General features: G+C 42.5%; 1 protein-coding gene across 1 annotated transcript in view; it reads right to left on the bottom strand.

Annotated features, from left to right (window-relative positions):
* Window positions 1-364: 364 nt before the first annotated feature.
* The window catches only part of PIEZO2 (piezo type mechanosensitive ion channel component 2), a 398,577-nt gene continuing 372,248 nt past the window's right edge, over window positions 365-26,693 (bottom strand). The window contains exons 46-56 of the mRNA XM_056521559.1: window positions 26,179-26,326; window positions 17,963-18,177; window positions 17,204-17,362; window positions 16,289-16,436; window positions 13,922-14,110; window positions 12,865-12,957; window positions 9,142-9,314; window positions 7,657-7,779; window positions 4,023-4,102; window positions 3,755-3,932; window positions 365-2,412 (exon numbers count right to left, since the gene is read on the bottom strand). Of these exons, the coding sequence (XP_056377534.1) occupies window positions 2,160-2,412; window positions 3,755-3,932; window positions 4,023-4,102; window positions 7,657-7,779; window positions 9,142-9,314; window positions 12,865-12,957; window positions 13,922-14,110; window positions 16,289-16,436; window positions 17,204-17,362; window positions 17,963-18,177; window positions 26,179-26,326 (1,759 nt within the window). The 3' untranslated portion in view covers window positions 365-2,159. The remainder of the gene's footprint in view (window positions 2,413-3,754; window positions 3,933-4,022; window positions 4,103-7,656; window positions 7,780-9,141; window positions 9,315-12,864; window positions 12,958-13,921; window positions 14,111-16,288; window positions 16,437-17,203; window positions 17,363-17,962; window positions 18,178-26,178; window positions 26,327-26,693) is intronic.

Below are 26,693 nucleotides of genomic sequence, written 5' to 3'. Positions count from 1 at the left end.
TTAGGCTACACCTACTAACATATGAACAACTGAAAATTAGAGCTAAATCCTGCTGAGCAGAAATCTGCTGAAATGTCATATACAAGTTATAGAATGGTCAGAAATAGTGTTTCTTCTCATGTACACACACAGGGCAGCTTATCCTAAAGGACAGGTACACTTTAACTTTTCTGTACATCCTCTATAACAGCAACATATTTTCAATCTTAAAATCTAGATAACTATTTTAGTCACATTTTTTACAACACATATAAATCCGATACTGTATGTTTCCATTCTCCTGCTAAGATTTATGACAAAAAAACAGATTGTGAAAAAAATTTATTTTAAAATGTTTTTTCTTTGTAAGAAAAAAAGCAGCCATTGGAAAAGTCCCATGTCACGCAAACAGTATTCTACAAACGTCATCCATTATCAGTAAAATGTTACAGCAGTTATATGACCATAGCACCTGCTGCTTCTTCATCATGCAATGTGAGATTCAAGGAAGTAAAACAGATTTTTATCTTGTATTTTTTTTTTTTTATCAACAAAGTAGAGAAATAAATACTTTTAAGGTCATTCTAACTTCCAGGGAATAGCTCATCATTCCAATTTTACAGTATGATGACTTTGGGACTAGAATTTAGTGGTTAAAACATTCTCTCTAAATGACTTGTTTAATGACATACAGTATATGTAAGGGTCCTTTTATAGCAGCAAGCTTCAGAAGAGATTCTCCTAAAACATCCTATTGTTTCAGTGATAAAAAGAATACAATAATATTAGATTAGATGTCAAACTGCATGAACTACTTTATTGGTTGTTGGACTCCTGATGGTTATGCCTCTGGATGCCAGTGAAATCCAACACAATGTGAATACCGCCCTGATTTACCCCATAATGGTGCTGCTTAGAGTGTACCAATTACTGACAAGCAGGAACATGGCTACCTTTGGTGCATACATAACAGGTAAATCATAAAGAAGAATGACTGACTGTTTGAGTGAATGAATAAAATGAGCAATAAAACTTTCACCCTTGGAAATTATTTGCACTATTCACTTTAACATGGGCCACATTGAAAACTACTGTACATAAGTGCATGCCTTTGTATATTACATTTAGCAATTTACAAACAGTGTTTATTAACTAGTAGCCCTTAGTTAAATTATAAGGAATGTACAGGTCAAAAATAATAATAATAATAATAATAATAAAAAAAAAAAAAAAACTACTCCAGTATTTTACTTGTTTTGGCTGCAAATTGAGAATGTAAGGACATTAATTTCAAGTAAATTTCCCAGCACGGCTTTCTCCATATTTTCTCTTAGCCAGCTGATCATCATTTTAATCCTATTTGTATATTGTGACGTTTGATGTTTGAGTTTAAAAATAAATACGTAAAAGCCATTTTTATGGTAAACTATGGACATAAAATTAAGACTGTAGTAAAAAGAAATGTCAATATGTCATGTAAACATTTTCCTTCTCCAACTAGAAACAAAACATATAAGTAAGGTTCTGTAGGTATAGGTTAGAGGCATGCATCCCAGCCAGTAACAACAGGGACAGCTGTTGACAAGGCCTTGCACTATCTCTACATTATTATTTTTTGTACAATTTGTGGTGTATTTTTTTATTTTCCTGAGAAAAATTTAAATCATCGATGAAAATATTCTGTTGGGAAGTTCCAATATTATAAGGCAGTTAAGAAGATTGTCAGTTTGTGTTTTTCGGTATGTAGAGTGAGGCTTTAATGCATACACGTTCCCTACAACAGGCAATTGTGCAGTCACTTATTTACCCTTTGCTGCAGTTAGTCCTGTCAGAATGATTGAAAAAAACAACCAATTCTCATTTCAAGGGTTTCGGACACTCTAAAGCAGCATACTGAACATTCCTGGAGATGTCTTGCTGAAGAAACACTTGTACAGTCGTCTTACTGTATTTCCACTCTCACTTTGTATTGGCCATACCATCGAAGAAGATATGTAAAGAAAAGTTACAGTGATAGTGTTGGCTTTAGATCCATAAAATACTTGACCCTCTGTAGCTTTGTTGCGCTTTAAAGGTAACTGCTTCTTCATTGCAAGAGTCCAAGCTCTTAAGAGAGCTATGGGAATATTGTGCTTAGAATAATCCAAATGAAGTCAACTGAATCACTGAGTTCATTAATATTATTTATTTTTTTCTCTTGTCCATTTGATCATAGTTTCTGGTGAGCGGTATAAGAATATTAATTTGGCATACAAATCTTCTTCCAGTTCTAATTCTCCAGTCTCTCTTACTAGGAAAATGTCTGTGCATAATTTCAGGATACGGTCCACATTTGGTAGTTCCTCAAACATGATGGAGTGAGATATTCCACTGAAGAACTCTCGGACAAATTTCCCTATTACGAGTACCACAGAAGCATATAATCCCATAATTCTGAAAATAACAAATATAAATCATGTTAGACATATTTTACTTCATTACTGATTAACATCAATAAATAGTTAAGTATTTGATACTCAGGGTAAATGGTATTAAAGGGGTATTCCAGCCAATAACCCTTTCCTCCTATCCACAAGATAGGGCATAAGTGTATGATCGCAGGGGGTCCAACAGCTGGGAGTGGAATCCTGAGTCACCCAGAAGAATAAAGCAGAAGTTGCACATGTGCTCTGGGGCTCAATTCATTGCCTTTGGGAGCTGCCAGAGAAAGTTGTGAGCTATACTCTGCTTTCCCTGACAACTACTATAGATAACAAAGGAAGCTGTACACAACCGCCACTTCAATTCGCCAGAAAAATTGGAACACTGATCCTGTCGATAGGGGTTAAAGGGCTACTCTGCCCCTATAAATCTTATTCCCTATTCAAAGGATAGGGGATATGATGTCTGATCGCTGGGGTCCCGATGCTGGGACCCTGATGCTGGGACCCCCATGATCTCTGTGCAGCACCCGACATTCTAAACAGTATCTTTAGAATGCTGGGTTCTGCGGCGGGGGACATGAAATCAAGTCATGCCCCCCCCCCCCCGTGCCGCCCCTCCATTCATGTCTATAGGAGGGGGCATGGTGTGACATCACGAGGGGGCATGGCGTGATGTAAGGTCCCCTGCCGCGGGAACCCAGCATTCTAAACATACTGTTTAGAATGCTGGGTGCTGCACGTAGATAGTGGGCGGTCCCAGTGGCAGGATAACATGTCTAGGGACGGAGTAGCATTGGCTAGAATTCCTCTTGGTGTCCATCCTGTAATGGACATCCTGTTCCTGTGTAAGGTTAGCTGGGAATTCAGCCATCTCTAACTCCAACTACACTCCAACATAACTATAAGCTATAGAGGTGGCTGAATTCCAAGCTAGAGTGTACACAGAAAAAGGAAGTCCATTACAATATGTTCACCAGATAGAAAGTTAGGCAAAGTGGGGACAACAGAGTAGACAGTTTGCATCAAAAGCATAAGGAAAGCATGAAAGACCACAGAAAGTTAGTAAAATAACCCTTTTAACCAATATATGTTAAATTATTACACAGTTGAAAATAGGTTTAACCTCTTGGGGACGCAGGGCGTCACTTTAAGTAGATTTTCTCATCATGTCCCCCTGAAAGCCATAACCTTAAACATTTTTTGTAAAATGCAAATTTTTTTTTTTTTTTTTGGGGGGGGGGGGGGGGGGGGTTGTAGAATAAACAGCAATTTCAGCACAGTTTTTTTGTTTATTTTTTCTACTGCATGAATATGATACTTTTTTAATCCTGTTTGAGTGCGAAGATGCTTACCCATAACCGGCTAGAAATCCAAGGCTAGGAGGGCTGACTTTATCACTAAAAACAAATAGTTCCAAGCCAACGCTTTGTGAAAAATGCTTCCTAGTCTGATTAAGAACCCACCACTCCTGAGCAAATTCACCAGTACCATTTCTCTTGAGGCTGACAGTGATATTCGTAAATTCTTGCTCTGTTTAAAAAAAACATACAGATGAAAACATCTGGGTATTTATGTTTCTATACTACTCTTACCATATGTTTCATGAAACGTAATACTTACTGTGGAGAAGTTGCAGTATAGGCTTTGCTATAGAATCACTTGGTGCTTTGATATACCATGGATAAATGTTTTCAAGCACTCTAGCAAAACAGTAAAAAAATATATATATACTTAAGTGCAACAATGACATCAACCAGTTCTGTAAAAAAAACAACTAACAAGAGTCGGAGTACACAGAGCATATTATATGACCTGATCACTTAAATATGCACTATCATTAAAACTAATTTTTGCTATTGCACGCCTTATGGTAAGTAAAAATCTTTGTAATGTGCTTTGTTTTAATTTTTTTTTGTTTTCTATGTTTTCTTTGTGTTTAAAGAAGCTGCCACTAGGTGTCTCTCTACTGTCCAGAGCACATTTCCCCCCATCTCTTGCACAGACTTTGTACTCCTGCTAGCCAAAATCAAGAAATGCAGTCTGGAGTTGCAGCCTTAGCACACTTAGCCCCTTTCCAGTCTGTGAATCTGACTGAGCAAAATCAAGGTAGAAAACCAAAAAAATTATAAAAATAAAGGCAGGGTGTGGTTTATTATAATGGGGGCAGTGAAGTGGGAGGATTATAAAATGTAACAATATCATGAGAGGTACTCTTTAACCCCTTAAGGACTCATGACGTACCGGTATGTCATGAGTCCGCTCCCGATCTATAACGCGGGGCCACAGCTGGTCGGGCCCGGCCTCTAACAACGGCCGGGACCGTGGCTAATAGCGCGCTGCACTGATCGCAGTGCGGCGCGCAATTAACCCTTTAGACGCGGCGTTCAAAGTTGAACGCCGGGTCTAAAGTGAAAGTGAAACTATGCAGGTTAGCTCAGGGAGCTGTTCGGGATCGTCGTGGCGATATTGCGGTGTCCCGAACAGCTGCTGGACATGAGGAGGGTCTCCTACCTTGCCTCCTGGTGTCCGATCGCCTTAATGACTGCTCAGTGCCTGAGATCCAGGCATGAGCAGTCAAGCGGCAGAATCATCGATCACTGGTTTCCTATGAGAAACCAGTGATCAATGTAAAAGATCAGTGTGTGCAGTGTTATAGGTCCCTATGGGTGCTATAACACTGCAAAAAAAATTTGAGAAAAAAAAGTTAATAAAGATCATTTAACCCCTCCCCTAATAAAAGTTTGAATCACCCCCCTTTTCCCATATAAATAAAAACAGTGTAAATAAAAATAAACATATGTGCTATCGACGCATGCGTATGTCCAAATTATAAAAATATATCGTTAATTAAACCGCACGGTAAATGGCGTACGCACAAAAAAATTCCAAAGTCCAAAATAGTGTATTTTTGGTCACTTTTTATATCATGAAAAAAGGAATAAAAAGTGATCAATAAGTCCTATCAATGCAAAAATGGTACCGCTAAAAACTTCAGATCACGGCGCAAAAAATGAGCTGCCCTACCGCCCCATACCCGGAAAAATTAGAAAGTTATAGGGGTCAGAACAGAACAATTTTAAACGTATACATTTTCCTGCATGTAGACAAAATCCAACCAATATAGGTAGGGTATCATTTTAATCATATGGACCTACAGAATAAAGATAAGGTGTCATTTTTACCGAAAAATGTACTGTGTAGAAACGGAAGCCCCCAAAAGTTACAAAAGGGCGTTTTTTTTCCCAATTTTGTTGCACAATGATTTTTTTTCCGTTTTTCCGTAGATTTTTCGGTAAAATGACTGATGCCTTTACAAAGTAGAATTGGTGGCGCAAAAAATAAGCCATCATATGATTTTATAGGTGCAAAATTGAAAGAGTTATGATTTTTTAAAGGTAATGAGGAAAAAACGAAAATGCAAAAACGGAAAAACCCTGAGTCCTTAAAAGGTTAAGGGCCTTCTACATACAGCAAATATTGGCTGAACAGACCAATTACTGCCCCTTGTAAAAGATTCAGCGATCGGCCAATGAACAAGCAGTCACTGGGACAGTGCGGCCCTAAAAATCAATGTTGATCAGACTCACATCTCTTCTTGATGCGATGCCAACAATAATGCACATGAAGGGCTGCACAATCTTTGAATGATATAAAAGACTGACTAAAAAAGGGCTGATCTGATAGACTGGCACTCCTACTGAGCATAGATCTGCAAGTAAAAAGGAGCCTAAGAAAGGCCAGAAATCTTGCCAAACAGACAAAAAGGCATAATGCTGATCTAAAATATAGCTTCCAACCTTACTGCAGATGAACCAGAAAAAGAACATTTGATCACTTAAAATTACCCAGAAAGATTTGGGGTTATTTAGTTTAGAAAAAAGAAGGCTTAGGGGAGACCTAATAACTATGTATAAATATATCAGGGGACAATACAGAGATCTTTACCATGATCTATTCCTACCCAGGACTGTATCTATAACAAAGGGGCATCCTCTACATCTAGAGGAAAGAAGGTTTCTACACCAGCACAGACGGGGGTTCTTTACTGTAAGAGCAGTGAGATTGTGGAATTCTCTCCCGGAGGAGGTGGTCATGGGGAACTCTGTAATAGAGTTCAAAAAGGGGCTGGATGCATTTTTGGAGAATAATAACATAGCTGGTTATATATACTAGATCTATAGGGACAGAACGTTGATCCAGGGATTTATTCTAACTGCCATATTTGGAGTCGGGAAGGAATTTTTACCTCTAGTATGAGTGTTTTTTTGCCTTCCTCTGGATCAACTCAACTCAATAGGGACTTATTAGGGTTATAGGTTGAACTTGATGGACTCTGGTCTTTTTTCAACCTTATGAACTATCTTACCATGTTACTATGTTACACACTAAAATCTTGTGTATTATAAAACCAGTGGAAAATATAGTCATAATTGTAAACCTCACCACTAGTAGATCTATAACTGCCTATAGTCAAGCCAGATAGGATGTAGAGTGTTGTATATGGTTCCTCACAAGGCCTGCACTATTACACTGAGCCTGAATTAGAAGGGGACATGTTTTCTTCAGCTTTTTTCTTTAACCATCAGGCTGTAACTGCAGGTGATCATATCTCAGCATAGAATCAAGATTAAAAATGTCTTCCATGTTTACATGAGTACTAAAGGGCCATTACTATGGTGGTAGATGTTAATGCAAATACCTATTAAAGGGGTTCTCCGGTGCTTACACATCTTATCCCCTATCCAAAGAATAGGGGATAAGATGCCTGATTGCGGGAGTCCTGCCACTGGGGACCCCCCGGGATCTTGCAAGCGTCACCCCGTTTGTAATCAGTCCCCGGTGTGTGTTCGCTCCGGGTCTGATTACGGACGACCACCGGGCCTGCGGCGTGTGACGTCACGCCTCCGCCCCCTTGTGACATCACGCTCTGCCCCTCAATGTAAGCCTACAGCTATCACGCCCCCTCCCGTAGGCCTGCATTGAGGGGCGGAGCGTGAGGTCACAAGGGGGCGGAGGCGTGACATCACACGCCACCGGCCCGGTGGTCGTCGGTAATCAGACCCGGAGCGAACACACTCCGGGGACTGATTACAAACGGGGTGCCGCGTGTAAGATCACGGGGGTCCCCAGCGGTGGGATTCCCGTGATCAGGCATCTTATCCCCTATCCTTTGGATAGGGGATAAGATGTGTAAGCACCAGAGAACCCCTTTAAGTCAAGTTTAGAACGGATTGTTTTTGTATAGTATACTCACACTGTCTGTGATTCTGTTTCGTCTGAGGCCATCATTTCCGCTATTGCTACCCGTGTTTCATTGCTTAAAGAGGAAGTGTATTTCTCACCAGTGATTTCCGACTTAGCTCCAAGACTCATATTTCTAAATTGGTACAAAAAAGATAAATAAACTGTGTTACTACTGACTGTACAGTGAAGGTATATAATAATACAATCTGACTACAGTGGTCCCTCAACATACGATGGTAATCCGTTCCAAATGAACCATCGTTTGTTGAAACCATCGTATGTTGAGGGATCCATGCAATGTAAAGTATAGGACAGTGGTCTACAACCTGCGGACCTCCAGATGTTGCAAAACTACAACACTCAGCATGCCAGGACAGCCAACGGCTGTCCGGGCATGCTGGGTGTTGTAGTTTTGCAACATAAATGGCTATCCAGTGGCAGCTGTAGCAGTCTTCGCTGCCGGATAGCCGTTTATGCGATGGCCCGACATACAAAAGCATCGTATGTTGATGCTGCCTTCAACATGCGATGGCCTCTGAGAGGTCATCGTATGTTGAAATGATCGTATGTCGGGGCCATCGTAGGTCGGGAGTCACTGTATAGTTACAACTGCTTCCTGACATAGCGAGTGACCACCCCATAATACAATGCTGAGAAAGAGCTTCCACTATAATGCAACTCTTTGGGCTGCAACTCTCAGGGCTCATTCACACTACAGAATTTCCAAGCAGTATTCTGTTTAGAAATTCAGCTCCAAAATTGTGGTGCAGCAGCCTTCCATTGTTTTCATTTGGATTCTGCTGCACAGTTCACACTACAGAATATCTGAGTTGTATTCCATTTAGAAATTCAGCTTGGAAATTGTGGTGCAGCAGCCTTCAATTGTGTTCATTAGGATTCGGCTGCACAGTTCTCACTGCAGAATTTCTGCCGCTTAGAATCCTGCCGCAGAAATTCCGGACTCCAGAATGAACATGTTCATTGTTTCTGTGGAATCCGTTTGGAAATGCATTGTTGTCTATGGAGATGTGTATGTCCAAGCAGTCCTAGCAGATGGAATCTGGGCTTGTAATATTTTCAGGCAGAAATTCTGTAGTGTGAATGGGCCCTTAGGGTACATTCACATGTACATAATCTGCTGTGGATTGCACAAACTAGTATCGGTGTATCCCTAATTTCAAGGGGTACTCCACCCCTAGACATTTTATCCCCTATCCAAAGGACCCAGACCCTCCAGAGCTACCGGACAAGAAACAGGTGGGTGCCGCATGCTATATTGTGGGGGTCCCCAGCAGCAGGACCCCCGCGATCAGACATCTTATCCCCTATCCAAAGGATAGGGGATAAGATGTCTAGGGGTGGAGTAGCCCTTTAAGAAGAACATACTAAAACACACACAGAGATGAGTCTACATTATATAGTAGATAGCTAAGTCTCACGTTATTACACTTGAATTGATGCATATTGTACATATCTACTGTCCAGTTTAGCTTACCGCTGGATGATCCAAGAGATAACAAGTGTGAAGTCATGTTCCAGGCTATTTAGGCTGTTTATCATTGACTGTCTACTTGGAGGGCTAATAGTCCATAAAGAATTAGAATTCCCATCTAATTCTGCGATGGTAATGTCTTCTCTTCCATATCCTTCCAGAAACTGAAGTGCCGACTGTAAAAATATATTACATTTCAATACCCGCTGCAGTATTAACACCTAATTAAGCTAAGCCGTCATTTTCACAGTTTTGATGTATAAGTCATAATAAGGCCATTAATTAGTTTAACAATATTTTTTCTGTTCTGATATTACTATCGTATATTTATTCATCTATATCATTTTCAAAAGTCTTGAAGTTCAAAATGGAATAAAAAATGGTAGCTTTTTAAAGAATATTGCCATGTCTCTTAATCCTCTCTGAAATGTTTCTACACCTTGATTGGAGTCACCGGTGGTAAATTCAGCTGATTGGATGATCTGGAAAGATACAGCCCTGTCTATATAAGCTCCCATAGCTGGCAATGCATATCAGAGCAAAAACCAAGCCATAAGGTGGAAAAAACTGCCTGTAGAGCTCTGAGACAGTACTGTGTGGAGCCACAGATCTAAAGAAGGGTGCAAAAATGTTTTCCCAAGAGCTCAGTGGCATCCATAATTCTTAAATGGAAAAAGTTTGGATAAAACTCTGCCTAAAGCTGGCTAGCTCACCAAATAAAGTAATCAGATGAGAAGGGCCTTGGTAAGAGAGATGACAAAGAACCCAATGGTGACACTGGCTGAGCTCTAAAGATATTACTTTAAGATGGAATAATCTTCAAAAAGGTCAGCTATAACTGCAGCACTCTATCAATTTGGGCTTATGGCAGAATATCCAGAAAGAGATTTCAAGAAAAGCACCTAAAGGACCTTCAGACTGCAAAACAAGATTCTCTTGTCTAAAGATACCAAGATTGAAGTATTTAGCCTCAATTATAGGTGTTGTGTCCGGAAAAAAACAGGCACTGCCCATCACCGGCACAATACCACCCTTACAGCGAAGCATGGAGGTGTTTTCCAGCGGCTGGGACAGGAAGACTCGTCATGGTTGAGAAAAAGCATGGTGAATGGAACAAAGTACAGAGAACATGATCCAGAGAGCTCTGGAACTGGGCCAGCAAATCAGAACCCTGGATTAAACCCAATTGAACATCTTTGGAGAAGCCTGAAAATGGCTTCAACTGATGGTCTCAGTCCAACCTGACAGCTTGAGAGGATCTGTAAAGAAGAATGGCACAAAATCCCAGGTCCCGGTGTATAAACCTTGAGGCTGTAATCACTGCCAAAGGTGCTTCAACTAAGTACTAAGTAAGGGTCTAAATACTTAAAGGGGTACTCCCGTGAAAAACTTTTTTTTTTTTTTTTTTTATCATCTGGTACCAGAAGATTAAACAGGTTTGTAAATCCCTTCTATTAAAAAAATCTTAATCCTTTCAGTACTTTTTAGGGGCTGTATACTAAAGGGAAATCCATAAAAGAAATGCATTTCCTCTGATGTCACGACCACTTTGCTCTCTGCTGACCTCTGCTGTCCATTTTAGGAACTGTCCAGAGCAGGAGAAAATCCCCATTGCAAACATATGCTGCTCTGGACAGTTCCTAAAATGGACAGCAGAGGTCAGCAGAGAGCCCTGTGGTCATGACATCAGAGGAAATGCATTTCTTTTTTGGATTTCTCTTTAGTATACAGCCCCTAAAAAGTACTGGAAGGATTAAGAATGTTTAAAAGAAGTGATTTACAAATCTGTTTAACTTTCTGGCACCAGTTGATTTAAAAAAATAAAAGTTTTCCACGGGAGTACCCCTTTAAGTCAATGCAATATGTTAATTTTTACTTTTCAATAAATTAGCAAATATTTGTGCATCCTTAAGAGGGTCAATTTTAGTCTACATCTTCGTAGTGTCTGAAACGCAATTTTTTTGTTACAGATATCACCATCTTGTGCTTCTCTTCCTGCATTCAGAGAGTGAAACATGAAAACTGCGTCTCTGTGGCCTTGAGTTGCAATCCAATTTTTCAGGCCAAATTTTATACCACCCCAATAGCAGAAATTAGTGACTAGAGGACACTGTGACTGTAAATAAGTATATATATGCAAAGTATAATATTGGCTACAAAAATGGTGTACAGTCTTAAAGGGGTACTCCGCCCCTAGACATCTTATCACCTATCCAAAGGATAGGGGATAAGATGTCAGATCGCCGGGGTCCAGCTGCTGGGGACCCCGGGGATCGCTGATGCAGCACCCCGCTATCATTACTGCGCAGAGCGAGATCGCTCTGCACGTAATGACAGGCAATACAGGGGCCGGAGCATCGTTACGTCACTGCTCCACCCCTCGTGATGTCACGGCCCGCCTCCGTCAATACAAGTCTACGGGAGGGGGCGTGGCGGTCGTCACACCCTCTGCCATAGACTTGCATTAAGGGGACGGGCCGTGATGTCATGAGGGGCGGAGCCGTGACGTCATGCTGCTCCGGCCCCTGTATCGCCCGTCATTACGCACACAGCGAACTCGCTATGTGCAGTAATGATGGTGGGGTGCCGCAGCGGGGATCCAAGGGCTCCCCAACAGCGGGACTGCGGCGATCTAACATCTTATCCCCTATCCTTTGGACAGGGGATAAGATGCCAGGGGCGGAGTACCCCTTTAAAGGCTATGGACACATATGTAACCTTGTAACCTTCCTTTTCCCTGTTGCGAGAATAGAAACCTATGCAATAGATGTGTCACGATTCGGCTAGCTGGAGGTGGATCCTCTGTGTCAGCGAGGAATTGGCGTGGACCGTGTCGGTGGACCGGTTCTAAGTTGCTACTGGTTTTCACCAGAGCCCGCCGCAAAGCGGGATGGTCTTGCAGCGGCGGTAGCAACCAGGTCGTATCCACCGGCAACGGCTTAACCTCGCTGACTGCTGAGAAGGCGTGGGACAGAAGGACTAGGCAGGGGCAAGGTCAGTCGTAGCAGAAGGTCGGGGCAGGCGGCAAGGTTCGTAGTCAATGTGGATAGCAGGAGATCTGGAACACAGGCTTTGGACAACACTAAACGCTTTCACTGGCACAAGGCAACAAGATCCGGCAAGGAAGTGCAGGGGAAGTGAGGTAATATAGCCAGGGAGCAGGTGGAAGCTAATTAGGCTAATTGGGCCAGGCACCAATCATTGGTGCACTGGCCCTTTAAATCCCAGAGAGCTGGCGCGCGCGCGCGCCCTAGAGAGCGGAGCCGCGCGCGCCAGAACATGACAGCCGGGGACCGGGACGGGTAAGTGACTTGGGATTCGATTCGCGAGCGGGAGCGTCCCGCTGTGCGAATCGCATCCCCGCCGGCAATGTCAGTGCAGCGCTCCCGGTCAGCAGGTCTGACCGAGGCGCTGCAGAGAGAGAGACGCCGCGAGCGCTCCGGGGAGGAGCAGGGACCTGGAGCGCTCGGCGTAACAAGATGTATCGTGTTTTTCTCTCAGCTTGGAACAAACTTACAGCATATGTGGTTAAAAATGTTTGTCAAAGTGAATTGAGACATATTTGGTATAACCATGCATCTACCCTAAAATAAAAAGGAAATAATATACAGTAATGGCAGACTAGATGCATGCGGTGGTCTTTTTCTGACATCATTCTTATGTATCTATGTTTTTTTATGTAATATTAAAGCACAGATGACAAACTAAGGACAATATTTTACTTACTGTGTCTTTACTAAATTTCCTTTCAAAAGCTTTGTACAATGGTGGCTCCATATCTTTTAGCTGGTTCTGTTGTGCACTCATAGTAAAAATAGGCTGCAAAGTAAACAGAGTCCTTATTTCATATCACCTTTTACTTCACTGGTAAGACTATAAGAAGCATTGATCCCAGTAATGATCTAAGGCCCTTGTTACACAAAACAAAGTTATTTTTGTCCTTGTATTGATTTGGATTCTCTTACTATTTATAAACAATACAATTAGTTTGTTTGCAAATAAAAAACAAGCTAAACATATTGGTGTTATCTGCAATAGGCTTTATAATACAGCTTAAAAGGTTTGTCCCATAAAAAAACAAAAATAAATAAATAAAAAGACTTTTTGGAATAGGAAATATAATAAAAATAAAAAGATTTGCTTTTTTTTTGGCCCCAAACAAGCCACATCCATGGCTATGTCTGGTATTGTAGCTTATCCCCATTTAAAGGGGTACTCCGGCCCTGAGACATCTTATCCCCTACCTGCCGCTGGGTGTCCCCCGGCAATCTTGTATTCGCCACCCACCTGTTTGAGCTGCATGCCTGGTGCCAGTTCACAAACAGCCGGGTGGCGACCATGGGCCCGAGTATCGTGACGTCACTACTCCGCCCCGTGTGACGTCACGCCCCACCTCCGCTATGCAAGTCTATGGGAGGGGGCATGACGGACGCATAGCGGGGGCGGGGCGTGGCATCACACAGGGGCGGAGTCGTGATGTCACAATACTCCGGCCCCGTGGTCGCCACCCGGCTGTTTGTGAGCTGGCACCGCTGCGTGCAGCTCAAACAGGTGGGAAGCGAATACAAGATTGCGGGGGGTCCTCAGCGACGGGACCCCCGTGGTGAGACATCTTATCCCCTATCCTTTGGATAGGGGATAAGATGTCTCAGGCCCGGAGTACCCCTTTAAGTATATGGGGCCTAGTCCTTGGAAAGGCATGCTGCTTTGGGATGAATCTAATCTAGGACAATCCCTTTAAGTAAACCTATTATTAACAAATATTTTTATTGATCAGGCTTACCTGGAAACCTCCCAGAGATATTTTAATGGACACATCTAGTGGCTTGTTTGTCACGCCAGCAACAGATTTTATTAGAGACATGAAAAGCAAAGGGAACCAAACAATGCATATCAGAAGTACAATGATCATGCCACCCATTCCATACTTCACAACTTTTTTCTTCTTCTGACCACGTGGCTGTGGATATCTCTGCAGAAAAGTAATGTATGAACAGTTATTAACAGACACTTATTCACACATGAATATGTATACACTGCATTCACATGATGGCTATGGCTGGGTCCAATTATCTGCAAAATGGCAGGGCTTCTGGGGTGAGCCCGATATATACTGGCTAGTACTGGCCAAAGTGGTGTAATGAGGGACAAGGGGTGGGCTCACAACAAGGGCATGGGCTCCCAAAGCTTACTGATGCAAATGGAGATAAAAGGCCAGCCCATCATGTCCAATCTCACAGTATACTCCACCTATATCTTTATAGGGTCTGCAGCTTCTTTTATACAGTAGGGTCAATGATAACATTCTGTCTGATAGCAGCTGCTACTAGGATGAACTAATGGCATGCTGACTTATAGGGCCCCCATTGAACTCCATTTAAAGGATTATTCCCATCTGATATTATATCCTGATTATATGCCATCACTTTATGATCTATGAAGGGCCTAGGTCAGCCTCTAGGACCCCCTCTAGGACTCCCAGAGAGGCATCCCTACCAGTTTCCTAGTAAGATGCCATCACTTTATATGATGAAAATACCTCTTGAGGACATATTTGGTCATAACCTTTATTTTTAAGCTGATGTAGCTGTACAAGTTGTACTTTTTTGTGGTATTGTACTTTTCTAAATGTCATTGTTTGGTACTGTGGACATTTTTGCACCCGTATTGCAGTAAACTCAACTGGATCAAACTGACAGTATCATAGGGATCAACAAAGTTGTCAGTTTAGGTCTGTAATACACTTTTCTGAAACTGGCCTTAGGCTGTGTTCACAAGTTTCATTTTGTTTCCAGTACTGTCACATTTGTACCACGATTTTCCAAGAGCCCTGTAAAATAGTGCAACTTTACAGCAATTATGCAAATCGCTGTAAAATGCACCCTTTTTATACCATAATTTCAGTTATTTTTCATAAAAACGTGACAAAAACTATTTGCAATACTGCAAATAAAACATAATATGTGAACACAACTTCAGTATCCCCATGAATCATGCTGATGGCTGTGTTGTGCTATGATGAGAGGAAGAACCACAAGGCATAAGCATGTTCTCTCTACAGTGCTGCAACATAGGAAGAAAACATTACGCAAACCGATGACTTGCTACTTGTACCTGCCTTTTAGCTTTGCCTATAAAAGTGTGTCTAATCCAGGGACACTACTCAAGTGACTAAATAGAACAAGTAACAACTGGTTGTCTGAAGCTACCATATTTTTCGCCGTATAAGATGCACTTTTTCTTCCCCAAAACTGGGGGGGGGAGTTGGTGCGTCTTATACGGCAAATACCTGTCCTATCGCGGCGGTCCCTGCGGCCATCAACGGCCGGGACCCGTGGCTAATACAGGACATCACCGATCGCGGTGATGCCCTTTATTAACCCTTCAGATGCGGCGATCAAAGCTGACCGACACGTCTGAAGCGAAAATAACACTAACCCGGCTGCTCAGTCGGGCTGTTCGGGACCGCCGCTGTGAAATCGCGGCATCCCGAACAGCTTACACGACACCGCGAGGGACCTTACCTGCCTCCTCGATGTCTGCTTAATGCCGGGATCCTCTGCATGGCCGGCGCTCTCCTTCGTCGTCATCACGTCGTCGCGCACGCCGTCCCGTCATCCAATAGGAGCGGCGTGCGTAGCGACGTGATGGCAGCGACGGAGAGCGAGGATACCGGGCAGCAGAGACGTTCTGGAGCGACGGGGACACCCCGGGGACGCGGCGACAGTGATGGAGGGTGACATCCAGGGCAGCGGTGACGATCGGTGATGGGTCCGGAGCGGCAGGGACACGTGAGTACTACCTCCTATACCAGTGGTCTTCAACCTGCGGACCTCCAGATGCTGCAAAGCTACAACTCCCAGCATGCTGGGAGTTGTAGTTTTGCAACATCTGAAGGTCCGCAGGTTGAAGATCACTGTCCTATACTTTACATTGTATTTGGTTCAGAATCTTTATTTTCTAGATTTTTATCCTATAAAATTAGGTGCGTCTTATATGCCGGAGCGTCTTATACATATATAAATACGGTAATAACACTTTCGTTTTTTACTATATTAAAAATGAGAAAAGTTCTATTCTTTTGTACTGAAATTGAACCCTAAGCTATGTTTCCTTTAAAATTCCAACATAATGACCGTACATTCCTTACCTTTTCTGACTCACGCCAGCATTTTAGTATAAATATGTGAGCATAAATATCCTCCACACAGATCCAGCTGGAAAGACTGAGTGTAGTGTCAGTCCATACCCAATCCATGACAGCTCTTAGCTCAGTTAAAAATGGCACCAGGCGAAAGCTGAGGGAAAAGATCACACATCATTAGGACTACATGTCAGAATTAGTAGGTGATGGCAAACACATTGCTGAACACATTTCTTCTCGTGTCGACATGAGTTTCATCTCCCTGACATGTTCAATCCACTTCCCTCCTGGAATGTCCACAATTTTCAAGTCACAGGACAAAATGAAGACAATCGCATTAGGCCCAATTTTACATGCAGTATTTGGGTCACTATTATTTATTAGTATCTGGAAGCCAAAGAAACATTGAGAAAAGGGTATAGTGGAAAGATGTGCATCTCTTGTGCGTTTGGACCTACACTTAGCTTTGGCTAACAAATACTGATGCACGATACTGATTCAAATACCAAGTGACCATAAGCTTTCAATTTTGGGGTATGTTTACACATTCTATAGATGCTGCCGATTTTATGCTGTGTATATCAATGTAAGTAAATAACTGATGATAACATAAAATCTGTAACATCACATCTGCAGTGTATACAGTACGTGTGTCTTAGGTCAAATCTGAGACAAAAAATCACAGTGATGCCTGCAAACAAAATGCACTTATGTAGTTAGAATAGCGGGGTCTAAGTGTTGAGACCACGACCAGTCGCTAGATTGAGCTAAGAAAAAAGCATGGCTGACTGATGCAATCCCACAGACTTACACTGTAAATTTGTCTCGCTTAGCGTGTTCTTTTCCCAGTAACAGTGCCCATATATATATATATATATATATATATATATACATATACATATATATATCATGGCTACCTACCCTTGAAATAGGAACAGATTGACATAGTTGTAGCTTTTTGTGAGGAAGTTTCCAAGAACACGTGTCGGGTATCCACAGCGGATCTGATAGGCTGATAGTCCAAAATAGATACACTTCACAAAATACCATAGCTGTGCAACAGTGTTCTGACTGAATTTCCTGAAAAACACAAACAAAAAAATTCGGTGCTGAACAGTTCCAAGTCAGGGGTTAAAGGAGTACTCCGGTGGAATTTTTTTTTTTTTTTAATCAACTGGTGCCAGAAAGTTGAACAGATTTGTAAATGACTTCTATTAAAAAATCTTAATCCTTCTAGTATTTATCAGCTGCTGGATACTACAGAGGAAATTCTTTTCTTTTTGGAACACCGAGCTCTCTGCTGACATCATGACCACAGTGCTCTCTGCTGGCATCTCTGTCCATTTTAAGAACTATCCAGAGTAGAAGAAAATCCCCATAGCAAATATATGCTGCCCTGGAGAGTTCCTAAAATGGACAGAGATGTCAGCAGAGAGCACTGTGCTCGTGATGTCAGCAGAGAGCTCTGTGTCCCAAAAAGAAAAGAATTTCCTCTGTAGTATTCAGCAGCTAATAAGAACTGGAAGGATTAAGATTTTTTAAAAGAAGTCATTTACAAATCTGTTTAACTTTCTGGTACCAGTTGATTTAAAACAATAATAATAATAATAATAATAATAATAATAAAGTTTTCCACCGGAGTACCCCTTTAAGAGCACACAAACATGAGGAGTCCTTTACCTTTCTGTTACTCCAGGTAAAATGAAGAACATCCAAAAATGGATACCAAACACCAAGATAACCTGAAATATGACCTTTCCCATCACAGTTTTTCTGAGATAGAGAGCACGATCCACAACCATTGTGCCAAACTGTATCAAAACCATCACCAAGAATGCTTCTGGTACCTGGTCTTCTGACAGAGAGGAGGTAATGTCTGCCGCAGCCGAGTGTTTCTAAAAAAAAGACAGATGTAACATTAGCTGCATTTTAAAAGATGGATATTTTTATGATCAGTCAAGTTTTTTGTCTCTACACCTCATATATAAAACACCTTTTTTAGGTTAATCTTTCTGCAACAAACTTGTTAAAAGTAAAGTAAGCTGTAAAAAGATATGTAAAGCCCCATAGTGTGGATTATCGGCCCCGTCAAAATTATTATCCTGACACTGGGGGTGTGATATAGAGAATGGTTAGAAGAGTTAATAGGCATAAAAGGAAAGAAGTTATGAAGAAACATAGAAATGGGATGCCAGAAACCTTTAGAAAGAGGAATTAGAATTGATAATGTTAGAAGAAAAACACAGTGCTCTCTGCTGACATCTCTGTCCATGTCCAGAACTGTCCAGAGCAGGATAGGATTTGCTATAGGGATTGGCTCCTGCTCTGGACAGTTCCTGACATGGACAGAGGTGTCAGCAGAGAGCAATGTGGTCAGACAGAAAATAAATTCCAAAAGAAAATAACTTCCTGTGGAGCATACAGCAGCTGATAAAAACTGGAAGGATTATGATATTTAAATAGAAGTAATTTACAAATTTGTTTAACTTTCTGGCACCTCTTTAACCCCCTAAGGACCAAGCGTTTGTTTGTTTTTGCACTTCCGTTTTTTCCTCCTTAACTTTAAAAAATCCTAACCCTTTAAATTTTAACCTAAAAAACCATATGAGGGCTTTTTTTTGTGCCACCAATTCTACTTTGTAATGACGTCAGTCATTTTACCCAAAAATCTATGGCAAAACGGAAAAAGAAAATAATTGCACGACAAAATTGAAGAAAAAATGCCATTTTGTAAATGTTGGGGGCTTCTTATTCTATGCAGTAAATTTTTCTGCACAAATAACACTTTATCTTTATTCTTTAGGTCCATACAATTAAATTGATACCCAACTTATATAGGTTTGATTTTGTCGGACTTCTGGAAAAAATCATAACTACATGCACGCAAATTAATACATTTAAAATTGCCCTCTTTTGACCCCTATAACTTTTTTCTTTTTCACGTACGGGGCAGTATGAGGGCAAATTTTTAGTGCCGTGATCTGAAGTTTTTATCTGTACCATTTTTGTTTTGATCAGACTTTGATTGCTTTTTATTCATTTTTTTATGGTATAAAAAGTGATCAAAAATTCGCTATTTTGGACTTTGGAATTTTATTTGCGCATATGCCATTGAACATCTGGTTTAATTAATGATATATTTTTATAGTTTGGACATTTATGCATGCGGCGATACCAGTAATGTTTATTTTTATTATCTTTATATATTTTTTATATGGAATTTGGGAAAAGGGGGGTGATTTTAACTTTTAATAAGGAAGGGGTTAATGTGTACTTTTTTAACCTTTTTTAACCTTTTTTTTTTTTTTTTTTACACTTTTAGTCCACTTAGGGGACTTTTAGGAGAAATCATTTGATTCCTCATACAGATCAATGTGGTTCCATAGAACCACATTGATCTGTGTGCTCTGCGCTCGATTGATAAAGCCTGGCCCTGCCAGAAGAGGGCTTACCTCTCTTGTTTTTCTGAACGCAGGCGCCGGTAAAACAGGAGAGGTAAGCCCTCTGGCTACCTCTGCAGCGGATGGACCCCCCGTGATGACGCTGCGGGGGGCAATCCACCCCACTGGACAACCAGGGTAGGGATAAAGGCACCTTTAGATGCCGCAGTCCAGTTTGACAGCGGCGATCTAAAGGGTTAATAGCCAGCCGCGGCGATCGGCGCATGTCGGATATTAATGCCTCCCCCGAACTACAGGAATCAGCTGGGGGCCGGCCAGTATGACACAGGCTCTACTCAGGAGCCAGCGTCATACCCCGTTAACGGCACATGGACGAGTATAGACGTCCATTGTAGTTAACGGGTTAAGTCCATCTTGTGTGATGACATTTGTGATATAAAAAAAAGTGCAGTGCCGCCTTTTAAATACAGAAAATGTGCAAATTACTAGGTCCATCTGGAATCCACCTCCTCAGTCGTATTTTTAATATTCAAAGATTCTTTAATGACATGGATTGTTCTACAAGACTGGCGCATATCTAAAGTGGTGCCAGTATTCAAAAAGGGGCGAAAAGTTGAACCAGGAAGCTTCAGTTTTAGACTTTGGTTTATGATGGATTGGTCCTGTCAAACTGATCTAATCATCTTATTTAGGAGGTAAACTGTAGACTGGACCTGGGTTAGGCTGTGAATTTTCAAAGGTATTTGATACTGTGCCACATAAAAGGTTAGTACATAAAATGAAGATGCTGGGACTAGGGGAAAATATGTGTAAATGGGTAAATCACTTCATTAAACTCCATTTAGTGCGGTCCAGGCTCCAGGGCATCTAAAATGGCGGATCCACATGTGAGGACATGGGGCAAGGAACTCTGGGAAGGCAGCAAGGTGGATAGGCGGGATGACCCTGAATCACATGCAGCATGCAGCCTATCAGCAGCCAGCCACCTGTGGGATGTCATAGCCCTATATAATTGGCAGCCATCTTGCGGCCAGTCACATCAGCATTTTATTTCAGAGAGAGCGTTTCACTGCAGGGAGAGATAGAACATTGTGTGCATTGCACAAAAAACAGCTTCACAACAGCGAATTACCACAAGCCAAAATCACTGCATAAAAGCACTGACAGAGAGAGAGCTGCCCTGTGTGGAGCTGCCCTTTTTAGGGCGAGTAACACTTGCCAAAAAGGGAATTAATAGGGCAAGAGTAGAGCCTTAAAGCGGAAGTTTTTAACCCCACCTGCTATAATGGACAATACGTTGTTCCTTCCACCTTTTGGAGGCAAGTGTTACTCATCCTAAAAAGGGCGGCCCCACAGAGGAACCTCTCCCCATTTCCAACTAAAAACCCTGGGAAATGGCAGTGTTTTAAGGTGGAAATAGGGATAGGTTGGAGGTCTTTGCATTGTATCAATACTTGGTGGTGTAGGTGACACATGGTGTTTTTTGCACACCTTTCCTTTTGTTAGCAACTTGGACAGGCCACGCCGCTTCCTCAGGTCCTGCGACAGTGTGTGACTCTGCCTCCTCATCCTCCACCGTGTCCTCAGTCTCCACTGCCCCTCCAGCATACCATGTGTGCAGGGAACGGCAGTGTCACGCTGTACTTCAAATGGTTTGCCTTGGTGAATGGAGTCACACAGGGGAGGAAATGCTAAAAGTCATTCATCAAGCAATCGAATAATGGCTTACTCCACAAAAACTGGAAATAGGAACCATGGTGACCAACAATGGGAAGAACATCTTGTCTGTGCTGCGTAAAGAAAGCCTGGGCCATGCGACCTGCATGGCACACATGTTCAATCTGGTTCTCAAGCGATTCCTGAAGTGTTACACCTATCTGCAAGACATCCTAACAATGGGAAGGAAACTTTGCACACTCCTTGAGCTGCATCGTCAGAACAGCATCCCCCAACATAGTCTGATTTGCAACGTTTCCACACATTGGAATTCCACCCTCCATATGTTGGACCGAACAGAGAAAAGCCATCACCAATTTCTTGATGATCCAAGCGGATAGGAGGACTCCCCTGTGTAACTTCAATGTTAACCAGTGGCAGCTCATACGTGACACCTGCCGTTTGCGCAGGACCTTTGAGGATGCCAGATTATTAGTCAGTAGCCAGGATGAACAACTTCATTCCACTGCTTCATATCCTACAACACCTGTTGGAAACCATGGCTGGTCAGGGCACTTGAGACGTGGCTCCTACATCTCGAGGGCACATGAGCCCTGTGGGGGCTGAACTGGAGGAGGAGGGGTAGGGGGACAGTGGAGCACAGGCAATGTTTTGCGAAATGTTTTTTTTTTTATAGTCATCTGACAGGAGAGGAGGATCAGGAGCAGGCTGTGGAGCTACAGGGTGATGAGGAAGATGAGACAGAGGACCCAGACACACCGTGGCCATGTGGTCTCCTCATGCTGCTGGGACATTAAATGAAACTTTATTTTAATCTATTTTAACTCAATAATTAAAATATTCTGAATATCTTTATCTTTTCAATTGTGAGGCCCTATGGTCTTGTCAGGCTATTGCCACCTCAAGGCTGGGTCATTCTGCCACATTATGGTCTCCTCATGCTGCTGGCACATTAAATGAAACTTTATGTTAATCTATTTTAAATCTACAATTAACATTTTCAATTGTGAGGCCCTTTGGTCTCGTCAGGCTCTTGCCACCTCCAGGCTGGGTCATTCTGCCACTATATGGTCTCCTCTTGCTGCCCCCAATTCCAGGCTGTGTTATTTTGCCACATTATGGTCTCCTCATGATGCTGCCACCTCCAGGCTGTGTCACTGTGCCACCATATGGTCTCCTCATGCTGTTGGCACCTTGAATTAAACTTTTAATCTATTTTAAATCTTCAATAAAAATTTCACAAAATATCTTTAATCTTTTCAATTGTGAGGCCCTATGGTCTCATCAGGCTGTTGCCACCTCCAGGCTGGGTCATACTGCCACTATATGGACTCCTCTTGCTGCCCCCAATTCCAGGCTGTGTCACTTTGCCACATTATGGTCTCCTCATGCTGCTGCCACCTCCAGGCTTGTGTTATTGTGCCACCATATGGTCTCCTCATGCTGTTGTCACCTTATTTTAAGCTTTTAATCTATTTTAAATCTTCAATTTAAATTTTTACAAAGCATCTTTAATCTTTTCGATGGTGAGGCCTTGTGGTCTCGTCAGGCTGTTGCCACCTCCAGGCTGAGTCATTCTGCCACATTATGGTCTCCTCATGCTGCTGACAAATTAAATGAAACTTTATCTTAATCTATTTTAAGTCTACAATTAAAATTTTCCAAAATATCTTTAATCTGTATCATTGTGCTACCATATGGTATCCTCATGCTGTTGGCACCTTAAATTAAACTTTAAAAATTTTAATCAATTTAAATCTTCTATAAAAATTTTCCTTAAAATCTTTAATCTTTTCTATTGTGAGTCCCTATGGTCTCGTCGGGCTGCTGCCACCTCTAGACTCTAGTCATTGTGCTGCCATGTGACTCCTTGTTATATTGGTTTTGTGGTCATGCAGTATTAGTTGAAAGTAAACGCTTGAGGGACCTGGGACATTAAACTTGTGAATCTAATCAAAATTTTAAATTTAAAAAAATTTATGTAATCTTTTCATGACTGAGGCCCTATGGTCGTCGACGTCATATATTACCTGTGGAATTACCACAAGAATACAATGAAACAGGTCAGAGCGATAACAACGAACCATAACTGATTAAATGAAACATTCACACTTTCTCACAGTCAGGGGGCCCCTGAGAGGCAGGGGCTGGAACAGGTGGTAGCTCGCCTCGCCAGCTCAATTTTAAGATACAAGTACAAGCTTTTTCACTGCAGCCACTTCTAGCTTTATGCGCCCACTTATCTAACAGCACAGAAGCTGAATGTGCTCCTGTCCAAGTTGCTGCAACTGCAGTCCCTCCCTTTTCAAGTAGACACTGGGGGTGCGCTGAGAGGCAGGGGCTGGGACAGGCGGTAAATGGCCTCGCGGTGGACCGCCAGCTCAATTTTTTGTTACAACTAGGAGCTTTGCCATAGTTTACACTGCAGAAATTATACACTATTGGAGCTGGAATTACCGCGGCTGTGGCAAAAGGATTTAAAGTTTGCTCATTCCAATTACCAGGCTCTGTCATTGTGCTGCCATGTGATCACCTCATGCTGCTGGTAAATTAAACTTGTGAATCTACTCAAAATCTTCTATTTAAATAATAAAAAAAAAAAATCTATGTGATTCTTTCAAGACTGAGGCCCCATGGTCGTCGTCATATTTTACCTCTGGAATTACGACAAAAATCCAATGAAACAGGTTGGAGCGATAACAATGAACCATAATTGATTAAATGAAACATTCACAGTTTCACACAGAGTAAGACAGTCGAGGGGGGGGGGGGGTTGCTGAAAGGCAGGGGCTGGTAGCTCGCCTCTTGCCAGACCGCCAGCTCAATGCTCTCCAGAATGGGTCCTCAAAAAAGGATTTACATTTTTTTAATGAATTCAAATAAAATAAAATAGAAATTACATTAAAAAATCTCCTTAATCTCTTCAATTGTGAGGCCATTTGGTCTCCCTGCTGCCACATCCAGACGCTGTGCGGCAGTGATTCTAATAGCGATGCCTGTAATCTGCATGTCATACTGAATAACAGTATTATTTCACTAATACAGCACACTCCCTATGAGTGTTACGACAAGGCAAAGTGTTCTACACCCCTATTGAGGCTCTCTGTAGCCCAAAAATAGCCGTTTTAATAGCGATTTGCCGCAAATAAATTCGGACCAAGCCCAATTTTTTTTTTATTCGCTCATCTAGCTATTACTATGTTGTTTATATACCAAGTCTATTTTTTTCATTAATACCGTATATACTCGAGTATAAGCCGAGTTTTTCAGCACAATTTTTCGTGCTGAAAACACCCCCCTCGCCTTATACTCGAGTGAACTCTCCACCCGCAGTGGTATTCAACCTGCGGACCTCCAGAGGTTTCAAAACTACAACTCCCAGCAAGCCCGGGCAGTCATCGGCTTGCAGGGAGTTGTAGTTTTGAAACCTCCGGAGGTCCGCAGGTTGAAGACCACTGCGGCCTTCGACATCATCCAGCCCCCTCTCACCCCCCTTTAGTTCTGTACAGTACTCACCTCCGCTCGGCGCTGGTCCGGTGCTGCAGGACTGTCCGGAGAGGAGGTGGTCCGGTGGGATAGTGGTTCCGGGCTGCTATCTTCACCGGGGAGGCCTCTTCTAAGCGCTTCGGGCCCTGCCTCAGAATAGTCACGTTGCCTTGACAACGACGCAGAGGTACGTTCATTGCCAACGTACTTCTGCGTCATTGTCAAGGCAACGCCTCTATTTCGGGCCGGAAGCGCGGAGAAGAGGCGCCCCCGGTGAAGATAGCAGCCCGGAACCACTATCCCACCGGACCACCTCCTCACCGGACAGTCCTGCAGGACCGGACCAGCGCCGAGCGGAGGTGAGTACTGTACAGAACTAAAGGGGGTGAGAGGGGGCTGGATGATGTCGAAGGCCGCAGTGGTCTTCAACCTGCGGACCTCCGGAGGTTTCAAAACTACAACTCCCAGCAAGCCCGGACAGCCGATGGCTGCCCGGGCTTGCTGGGAGTTGTAGTTTTGAAACCTCTGTAGGTCCGCAGGTTGAAGACCACTGAGGGCGGATGATGAGAAGAGGATGATGAAGGGGGGGGTGTGGGATGATGAAGGGGGGGTGTGTGGGATGATGAAGGGGGGGTGTGTGGGATGATGAAGGGGGGGGTGTGTGGGATGATGAAGGGGGGTGTGGGATGATGAAGGGGGGTGTGTGGGATGATGACAAGGGGATGATGAAGGGGGATGGGGATGATGACAAGGGGATGATGAAGGGGGGTGGGGATGATGACAAGGGGATGATGAAGGGGGGTGGGGATGATGACAAGGGGATGATGAAGGGGGGTGGGGATGATGACAAGGGGATGATGAAGGGGGGTGGGGATGATGACAAGGGGATGATGAAGGGGGGATGTGTGGGATGATGACAAGGGGATGATGAAGGGGGGATGTGTGGGATGATGACAAGGGGATGATGACAGGTGATGATGATGAGGGTCTGGATGATGACAGGCGGTGATGATGATGAAGATGTTAATGACGGGTCTGGATGATGACAGGGGGGGATGATGTATTTCCCACCCTAGGCTTATACTCGAGTCAATAACTTTTCCTGGGATTTTGGGTTGAAATTAGGGGTCTCGGCTTATTCTCGGGTCGGCTTATACTCGAGTATATACGGTATGTACTGTATTTCATTTGTAGATTTAAATACATTTTCACTCTCCTCAACTACAAGTTTAATATATCCACCTATCGAAAGATACACAGCAATCCTGAAACTATTAATTTTAATTGCAGTGATACTAGATGCTTGACAATTTCTTTGGTACGATCACTTACTCCAAATGCCCAGAAGCCAAATACAATTATGATGAAGTCTACAGTATCGGCCAGGAACATTAACACATAGACGTCTGTCACAGCACTGTAGTCTGGATGAATGAGGTTGTAAAAAAATTGCTTGATTGGCAAATATATCTGAAGGATTCTGGAAGAAGAAATAAAACAATCACAAATAAGTAAAAGGTAGGCAAGTTGTTCCAATTCATTTCTTAAATATTTATAGTCAAAAAGTAACAATATCACCTTACTACTGACTATGATAATTCTTCTTGCAAGAGAACATTAACCAAAGCCGCTGTGTGATATCATCAATTTGTATTCGAACCTACCAATTCCTTCTTGCCACAAGCCTTTTCTTTATGGATACTCTTATGGCATTCACCAGGCCCCTTGTAGGCTACGGAGTATTTTTACATTTAAGTCAGAAGCATTCCCCGAAATTTCCAACACAGTCTATGATTAGAGATGAGTGAATCAAATCAGATGAATCCGAATTTATTACGAATTTCATG

This window comes from Hyla sarda, chromosome 5, assembly GCF_029499605.1.
Source record: "Hyla sarda isolate aHylSar1 chromosome 5, aHylSar1.hap1, whole genome shotgun sequence".
In the NCBI taxonomy this organism is placed as follows: domain Eukaryota; kingdom Metazoa; phylum Chordata; class Amphibia; order Anura; family Hylidae; genus Hyla; species Hyla sarda.
This window is presented reverse-complemented; position numbering and strand designations above follow the sequence as displayed.